Source organism: Podarcis melisellensis, assembly GCF_964234715.1.
Source record: "Podarcis melisellensis genome assembly, chromosome: 5".
NCBI lineage: Eukaryota > Metazoa > Chordata > Lepidosauria > Squamata > Lacertidae > Podarcis > Podarcis melisellensis.
In genome coordinates this window covers 33,516,079-33,525,154 of record NC_138537.1, presented here as the reverse complement: position 1 = coordinate 33,525,154, position 9,076 = coordinate 33,516,079, and the positions used below count along the sequence as shown (strand labels likewise).

Sequence of the window (9,076 nt, the reverse complement as noted above, 5' to 3'; positions counted from 1 at the left end):
AGTTAAACAACATTTGGTGGGTTAGCTTGCCATTTCTCTCCTAGTCCAAGCGAGGCTTGATTACCATTGCTCTTCTGTATTTTTACAGTTGGTGTAAATATGTGATTGATTGATTCTTTGTGGCACACCCAGATGTGTCATCACATAAGAGACAGAAAATCCCCAAGACGGCATGGGGAGGGATGGTACCTCAGGTGGGGGACATGTCATGCTCCTTCTGGGGCAGTTTGTCCACCTTGCACTCAGCTCTCACCTGTGGCTCCTAGAAGCTGTCAACATGTGACTGGCCACACGCTGGGAACAGCTTCGACTGGCTGGTTAAACCAGGTGAGGGTAGCCAATGGCTCTCAAGCCTTTGGTGAGTTAGGGACTTCCCCTGCATGTGAAGCCAGGTTCCGGCAGACTTGAGTGGACAAGACCAATAGTGGGGCCAACAGTCAAGAAGGCAGTTGTGTAGAGGGAAGTGAGGGTCAGATGGGGCATGCCAACCTGGGAAGGTAGCCCATCTCGGGAGAACGAAAACTCTGATCTTTACCTTCACTGCCTTTGGGGATATATATCTTCGGGAGAAGAGGGGTGAATGAGTAAACCCTGCACAAATCCAGAGTAGAGTCCCTACGACATTTGGACGGTGTCTTGTATTCCTCCTTCCAGCAACTCCTGCAGCCAAGCTGGTGCCGAACGTCTTGCTCTGCTTCCCTTTGGACCACATCAGCAAAGCCAAGTTTTGTCATCTGGGCAGCCCAGGATCTCCATACACACTGCCCAGACTTGCACCTTGGGGAGGCCCCCTTGGTTCTGCCAACCCAGCAGTTTGACTTCACCCTGCCTGGAGGCACACTTTCATTACTTTCATTATTATCATTTTGTGTGTGGGTGTCTGCACATATGTGTGTTTTTGTATGGAATGTTTCGGAGGGAATAAGACGGTAAATAACAAATAACAAACTAAATATTGATGTATGTAATTTTTATTTCTTAATTATAATTAGTGGTAGTATGGTTCTATTGTTTTTTGTAACATAAAATCATTCAATAAAAATTATTTTTAAAAAAGCAGCAGCAGCTGGAGGCGCTTTACCCAGCCGGTAACTCAGGCATAGGCAAACTCGGCCCTCCAGAAGTTTTGGGACTACAACTCCCATCATCCCTAGCTAACAGGACAAGTGGTCAGGGATGATGGGCATTGTAGTCCCAAAACATCTGGAGGACTGAGTTTGCCTATCCCTGCACTAACTCTTAAAACTGAGCCCCACTCGCGTCACAGGGCAGCGTTTGTGCTGCTGCCTTGAGCTGCCATTGCAACAAATCGCGCTAAACCAGAACGAGGTGCCTATCTCGAGCGCCTCCTCTCTCGTGTGGATTTCTCTCCCTCCCACCTTCGCTGCTGCTTTTTGCACGCAAACCAAGCCCCGCAGTGCTGGGTGCGGACGGACTCAAAAGCACAGCCAACGCACAGCACCAGCGCTTCAAGCCGGCGCTCTCTCTATGGCGCAAGCATAGAAGCCGCTGCACCATCGGAGCCTAGAGCGGACTGATTAAACGCAGCTTCCGGATTGCGTTACCTTAGGAACCAGCGGCGCTGCGACCCGGAAGCGCATGCGGGACAAGTTCCGGGTCGCCGCGCCATGGCTGCGCTAGGAGCGTCTGGGTGCTTGCGGGGCGGGAGGGTCGCCGTGGCTTCGCTGCTCCTGAGGCAGCGGGCGCAGGGACGCCGCGCCGCGTGGGTATGGCGGGGCCTCTGCCAAGGCCCGGAGGCGGGTGAGTCTTTCCCTCGGGGGGCGGATGCAGGCGGACAGGCTGCCCCCCACGTTGGGCGCTTGAGGCGACGTCGCGTCTGAAAGCGCCTCCTGTGGAAATGGCTCACCTGGTTGGGGCTCAAGGGCTAACCAAGGAGGCACGTGGGCAGGCGGAACTTGCTGCTGCTGCTGGCTTTTGCCGGTTAACGACCCCACCCCAAAAAATGGGACGCTTAGGGGAAGGGGCTGGGCTGGCACCGATCTGTTGTGCAGTGAAAGAAGCATCTCTTCCCCCACCCCACCCCGTGCGCCTCTCCCACCCTCCCTACACTGGCCCACACAAGTGGCAGGGCTTTGGGCAGGACGTTAGGGTTGTAGCCTAAGTCTTTTTTGTAAAACATCCAATATTGCAACCAAAAGTTAGTCCCCATGTGTTTAATGGGACTCTTAAGATAAAACATGCATAAGGTAAAGGTAAAGGTACCCCTGCCCGTACGGGCCAGTCTTGACAGACTCTGGGGTTGTGCGCCCATCTCACTCAAGAGGCCAGGGGCCAGTGCTGTCCGAAGACACTTCCGGGTCACGTGGCCAGCGTGACATCGCTGCTCTGGTGGGCCAGAGCCGCTGGTAAGCGGTCCCTATTTATCTACTTGCACCTGGAGGTGCTTTCGAACTGCTAGGTTGGCAGGCGCTGGGACCGAGCAGCGGGAGCGCACCCCGCCGCAGGGATTCGAACCGCCGACCTTTCGATCGGCAAGTCCTAGGCGCTGAGGCTTTAACCCACAGCGCCACCTGCGTCCCTCTAAAACATGCATAAGTCATCTCTGAATTACAGCTGGCACCTTAGTATCGTTAAAGTCTCACTTCTCAAAACTGCATTTTTAAAACAGTATTTGAGCTGTTGCTTTCCTGCAAGACCAGAGCTTTCTGAACTTTTCACGTTGGAGATGCACTTTTTGGACATGCATTATTCCGCAGCACAGTAATTTAGTTTTACTAGCAAACCAGAGGTTAAGCTAACCCCTTATAAGAGATATCATACAACACACTGCAGCTGACGCACTAACACAGTTTGGAAAGCTCTGTGCTAGACCAACCACTTGTTTTTCAGGGGAGAAGAAATCTGATGTTCCAAAACCTTCTTTTACGGATGAAAAAGTTCAGAACTTACTCTTCCAGATGACAGGACTGAATTTGCAGAAAGTCTTTAAGCCAGTAAAACAAGAACTCAACCCCCCGACGTACAAGCTCATGACAGAAGCACAGCTGGAGGAGGTATATTGCCACTGTTCAAGAAATAATATATATGGATTTAAGATATGAATAGAAGACACTTCTGGTTGTTTTTTCTTTATTTGCTTTGGCCGTAAGAAGAGTTGGGAAATATAGGCACTCAAAACATTTATATATTTTTTAAGATGTATATGTTGTGATTCTAACATACCAAGGTAGTTGCGAAAAAACATTTAAAATAATTTAAATTATTCAGAGCAATACAATGACCATATAATATACCTTGAGAAATGTATTGTTTATGCAGTGGTAATAATGAACATGAATGTTGAAATGTTGTAAACAGTACCTGATTCAGAGTAGCCCTGTACAGCAGGAAAAAAATCTCTCTGTCTCATTTTGATCCAGATGGCAATCAAGTACATGAAAATTGATGAAATCTAACTTGAAGTATGCTAATGTGGTCACAACTCTTTAATATCCCAGACACTTAGTTATGGGGCATGTAAATAAGTATTTCCATGAACTCAGATCAATAATAGTAGGTGCAGCTTGTAAAAAAAATATGTATCTGCTCTTTCATTTATCACCCATGTTTTTATTAGTATTTTTGAACAATTATCAAATGCTAACATGTTTTGCCAATGAAATGACAACAAATAATAATTTTGGTGTAAAAAATTGTAGTAAGACATGCAAAAATATCTGAAACCTTTGGGTTTAATTGTCACCATTTCAATTTGCATATATGGCTAAACCATTTCTCCCCCTGTCCTTCAAAAACCTATATCTATCAAATATTCACACATTTTTTATGTTAGATGATTTTCCAATATGACATTTTCTGTGCAATTAATTACTCACTTCTTTCTTTTAGGCCACAAAAGCTGCTGTTGAGAAGGCTAAAGAGAGGCTCAAAATGCCTCCTGTATTAAGTGAGCGGGAGCCAATTAATGATGTATTAGCAGAAGACAAGATTCTGGATGGAATAGAACCTTATAAATATGTATTTACTGACCTAGCCTACAGCACCCCTCACCGTGTGAGTCTGTTAGCTACCTTGTAAAAATGAATTTTACCCACTTTGCAGTTACACTAATAGACACTGTAATCTACAAGGAAATGCACTGTTTTATTGTATACACAGGATCACAACAGCAGCTGCTTCTGGAATCAGGATATGCAGTTTTAGGATAGATAGCTGGGTCTGGTTTTTTACTATTTTAAAAAATACCATTGATGGATTTGAAGAAAGGAAGAACTTTGCCATCCTTGGACACAGAGAGCTTTTTGCTCATGGCATGTTGTGACACTATATTCTTGGGCTGGCCTATACCCTCTTGTAAAGTAGTACTTGATGCTTCTGAAAAAAACACTTTTTCTCCATGGACCACTTGAATATTGGCTGAGTCTTGACAGACCACATCATAAATTTGTTTTTTGTTCTACAAATCCAAACACAAAGGTCACATTTTAATAACTGCAGTCAGGCCTTTTTAATAGGATAGATGGACCTGTTTTTGTGAGCAAGGATCTGTGAAATTGTAATGTTTGTCAGCTTTATTCTCAGATCAGGTGCAGCATCCATCCTGCTGCTTCATTTTGAAGTATGCTGATGTTAGCCTTTTCACAGGCTATCACAGTAGAGATTGCAGACCACAAGTTTAAGAACTTGTGCCCTATCTGATCCCAGTTGTCCCTCAAGATACTTCCCATGGGGTCAACAGAGGCCTGAATCATTTTCTTTTGGATGACTGAACAGGGCTCTTGTCTCCTTTACTATATTCTTTCTATTGGAATTAAGTTTACACTTGAACCTATAGAATTCATTGCTATATGCAGGGACGCGGACTTATAAAAAATATTGGGGGGGCCCGGGAAAGCTCATGAATAATAAATAAGCTCATGAATATGCAAATAAAGTGGCGCCGCCTCCTCGTGAGCGAATAGGGGAGAGCGTGCTGCGCCTATTAATCAGCTCCAAAGGAAATTGGGTGGAGCTTTTGCTCGGGAGGGAGGGCAGGAGGCATGCAGCCCGCCCCTCCCTGTGCATTTTGGGCTGGGGGAGGGGCGGCGATGGCGCTCTGCTGGAGGGGCGCCGGAGATATTTGAGGGGGCTCGGGCCCCCTCAAGCCTCATGGAGTCGGCGCCTATGGCTATATGCTGTGCCTTAAATTCACGTAGGGTATGGCAATAAAGGGGTACTGGGTATAATAGCTAAATGAAACTAAAGAGAATGATTTTCCAGGTGGCAATATCTTGTGTTCTGACTAGCCTGTGAGCTTTCTAGAGACTATTGGCTGACAGTTGGATTAGCAGAACAGAACTGAACTAGTAAGGTAACTCCCATACTCCTAGCTTTTTGGTCTTTAAATCCCTTCCAAGCAGCAGTAACATCAGCTTCAGGTAAGCTGAACAAGCACGTTCTGTTTTCACTGTGAAGAAGACATGATACAATTTACTTTTTCAAATATCTTGATAAGAAGTTACTGAAAAACAATTGGCCTTTTAAGTTTGCACTGTTCCATATCTTAAAGTAAAGAGACATGGAACAGATGACTACAAGTGCAGCTTACTTCTCTTTTCAATTTCAGGAACGCTTTATTGTAGTTCGAGAAACAAATGGAACATTACGCAAGGCCACATGGGAGGAACGGGACAGAATGATACAAATATACTTCCCAAAAGAAGGGCGCAAAATTATTCCTCCAGTTCTATTCAAAGAAGAAAACCTTATGGTAAAAGCTAGTATTCAGCCTTGTGCAAAGCAATTAATCTTACGTGAACAATATGAGACAAATATATTTGGCCTACTGCACCTTTGCCATTGTCTCAACTTCCTTACCAGTATCCTTCATGATTTTCTAAATTATCCTTAGGCTATATGGCCCATTTGGAAACTCAGTTCTCTGTTTGCGAAACCATAGTTTAAAAGCTGGGAATGAGCAGTGAAAATACACACTCCATTCTCACTGTCTTCTGGTTTCCTTCCTGTCTGGGCACTTATTTCCTGGTATAATTAACCTGCAGTTTGCCATTATGTCCAAAACTCGTTTAATGAGTTTTACTTCCCAGAATCTTAAAGCACATTTTGAAGTTGCATTTAAGAATACAGTAATAGACTACCATGCTCAGTTTTGGTTATTAGAGAAAACTGCAGTTTAATTACACCAGGATGGGATGAGGAAACATATCCCATCCTTTGCAGCCTATGGGAAGGTGGGAGGACTCAGAGGCTGGTAAGGAAGGTGACTCATCGCTTACTGGGGTCTGGGAAGGTCACAGGAGGGCCCTGAGACCTGCAACCTTCACAGACCCCAGTAAGCAGCCCTCCCATCTTTTAGTGGGGGCACTGTGCACTATTTTGTTTTTGCCCATAGACCCCCAGAACAGAGTCCTCATGTAAGTGGTGTAGTATAACAATCCACTGTAGTATAAAAATCCAAAGAAAATGAAGCTGATAAAACTACTTTGAGATCCAGATCTTTGACAGTGCTGGTAATCTTGATAGGATCTATTAAAGAACGAACCCAAAACATTTTTGCAACTGCTGTTGGATGAGAACCCTAAATTGTTTAGACCTGGACTATTACTGTTATTGAATCTGGTTTTTTGATGCAGGATGCTTCATTTATATTTCATTCTTGTTACTATTGTTCCAGACAACGTTTCTTCAAGACCGCCATGAAGAACTCCTTGATCGTTGCCTTGTACAGTTTGAGCCAGATTCACCTGACTATATCAGAGTGAGTTGCCAACATTTGGGCAGGGAGTGTGGGGTTGAGACAGATGCTGTTTCCAAAGGGGTAGTCATGTTTTTGTTGTAACAGTCTTAACTTTTTGCACATTAAACAAATTTATTATGGCATAAACTTTCATGGGCTGCAGCTGACCAAAGTGTTATCCTATATGCCAGATGGTATAATTCCTCAAAGTTGTTATCCCTTTGACACCACTGTTTACAATCCCCTTCTTACTTGACCCTGTAAGTTGGTTGTGTGTATACCTGCAACTCAGGATAACACTACATGCAGATGAAGTGGACTTGTCCATGAAAGGTAATGCTACATTTGTTTAGTCTTTAAGGTGCCCCAAGTCTTTGTTGTTTTTGCTACATACACTTATTCCGGAAACTTACTCAGGAAGCTATTACGTTTAAGCATTATTATGTTTCAACTTCTGCACAGGTTCATCAGCGGACATATGATGATATTGAGAAACATGGAAAATATGATCTGCTGCGTTCAACAAGACACTTTGGAGGAATGGTGTGGTACTTTACAAATAGAAAGAGGATTGATGGATTGCTGATAGACATGCTCCAAAGAGATTTGTAAGTGCTGTTTATTGAGCTAGAGTTATCTAGGTTCTTCATGGCAATATAGAATTTAAAGGTTCATATTTAAGCAGCCTATCTGCTGAGATTAGTTGCACTTGTAAGCATGTGTTCAGGATCAAGGCACTGGCTGACCTTTATTCAGGAACTGTAGGCTGGGTTCTTAGCGATCATTAACATACTTTGAAAAAGTTTGCCATGAGACACCAGTTTAATAGTGTTTCCTGTCAATAATAGACTATGCCTAGCTAGCAATTCCTGCAGCTATTGCTTATTTTCATTTCCACCTGTATGGGTAGGATAATTCAGTTCCATTTATTATTATTTATTAAACTTGTATACCACCCTTTATATACTACTCCATACATCTCAGAGTGGTTCACAACATAAAAATACAAGAGAAAAAAAAGAGAAAATACATAATAAAAACAAGAATAATCCCCCCCCCACATTTTATTATTATTTACTCATCCGAAACATATTTTGGTGTCATCCAGGAATCAATTCAGTTTGAGTAAGGCTGCAGAACGTGATTCGAGTGTCAGGGTAAGGTATCAGATTGGATTTTCCTGTGAAGCTGCAGTCCTTTGGAATAATCCCTTTAAACTTGGTGGGAAGTAAGACTTCTCCAATACAAGTTCATCAGTGATGCTGGATAGTTTTACAACGGCATTAAACTCTAGTGCTGTTGGGAGGTAACCCAATATTGAAAGGGGGTGATTTATATTGTAAAGGTACGTGTGTGACTACAGAACGCCCAGAGCAGGAGGTGTGTTGGAGAGGTCTTTCTATGATATAATCCCTACTGCTGGAATGGCTCCTATATGGGTCTGAACCCAAATGGAGACACTACCTGCACAGGTGGCAAGGGTGAAGCTGAGATCGGAAATGAATTCAGCTGGGTAAAAACCCACCTCTTTGAAGATATTTGCTCATAGTGGTGGCTTGCATCTGTTAGTAATTCCTCAAAACTTAGTTCTTTTAGCTAGTGAATTTAATAAAACAACAAGCTAGTTCCAGTTTAATGTGTTTGTGTGGAGTACTAACTGTGATGGTTCCTAGAAAAGCAATTAAGTCTTGAATAACTTCTGTATTTCAGAATCGAGGACGCAGTAAGCTTAGTTACTTTGTATCACATGCTCCATCCTGATTGCCAGTCAGCAAAAGAAGCACACGAATATGACATCCAAGGACTAGATTTAATTAAGGTATACAAATCTTTTATATCAGCCTCTTTTCATATGATAGGTACTTATCACAGCGATTTTCCTTTTTTGGAGTTTTGGGACAAGAAATATTGTACACTTTTGTGGAAGCAATTCATCCATGGAACAGAACTTATCTTTATTCAGTGTTAAATAATTCCTATATGGACTAGAGACTGCGCAGCTTTTAACTTCATAACCTGTATCCTCCATTTCACAAAATGTAATTTAGAACATTAGGCTAGTTTCGTCATTTTGAGGTTACCTGCTGGAGCCCAACGCCAGTAACACAGCCAAAAGCTTGCTGGCTACCTAATTATTATCATTTACATTTTTGTACAGGTTTTTGTGAAGACAGAATCACAGAGAGCTGGATACATAGAACTTGCACTCCAGTCTTATCAAGCAACTACGCCTAGGTCTGCAGCTTCATAAAGAACTTACCAATCCACTTAATATGATGTTTGTGAGTGGAAGGGTGGTGTAAAATGTATATAGAATTCTGAATAAAATACTTTTTGCCGTATAGCGTATGGGAAGTAGCTTTAGTTAGCTTTTAAAGC

General features: G+C 43.2%; 1 protein-coding gene across 2 annotated transcripts; it reads left to right on the top strand.

Moving 5' to 3' along the window:
• Positions 1-1,603: 1,603 nt before the first annotated feature.
• MRPS22 (mitochondrial ribosomal protein S22) lies at positions 1,604-9,039 on the top strand. Of its 2 annotated transcripts, none has more exons than XM_081910537.1 (8): positions 1,604-1,761; positions 2,851-3,014; positions 3,850-4,014; positions 5,567-5,710; positions 6,638-6,718; positions 7,160-7,305; positions 8,408-8,516; positions 8,856-9,039. In XM_081910537.1, exons 1-8 carry the CDS (start codon positions 1,629-1,631, stop codon positions 8,946-8,948), a joined length of 1,035 nt encoding a protein of 344 aa, XP_081766663.1. In that variant the 5' UTR covers positions 1,604-1,628; the 3' UTR covers positions 8,949-9,039. The 2 variants fall into 2 exon arrangements, with proteins under 2 accessions (XP_081766663.1, XP_081766662.1); XM_081910536.1 differs by having other exon boundaries at positions 6,635-6,718.
• Positions 9,040-9,076: the final 37 nt, after the last annotated feature.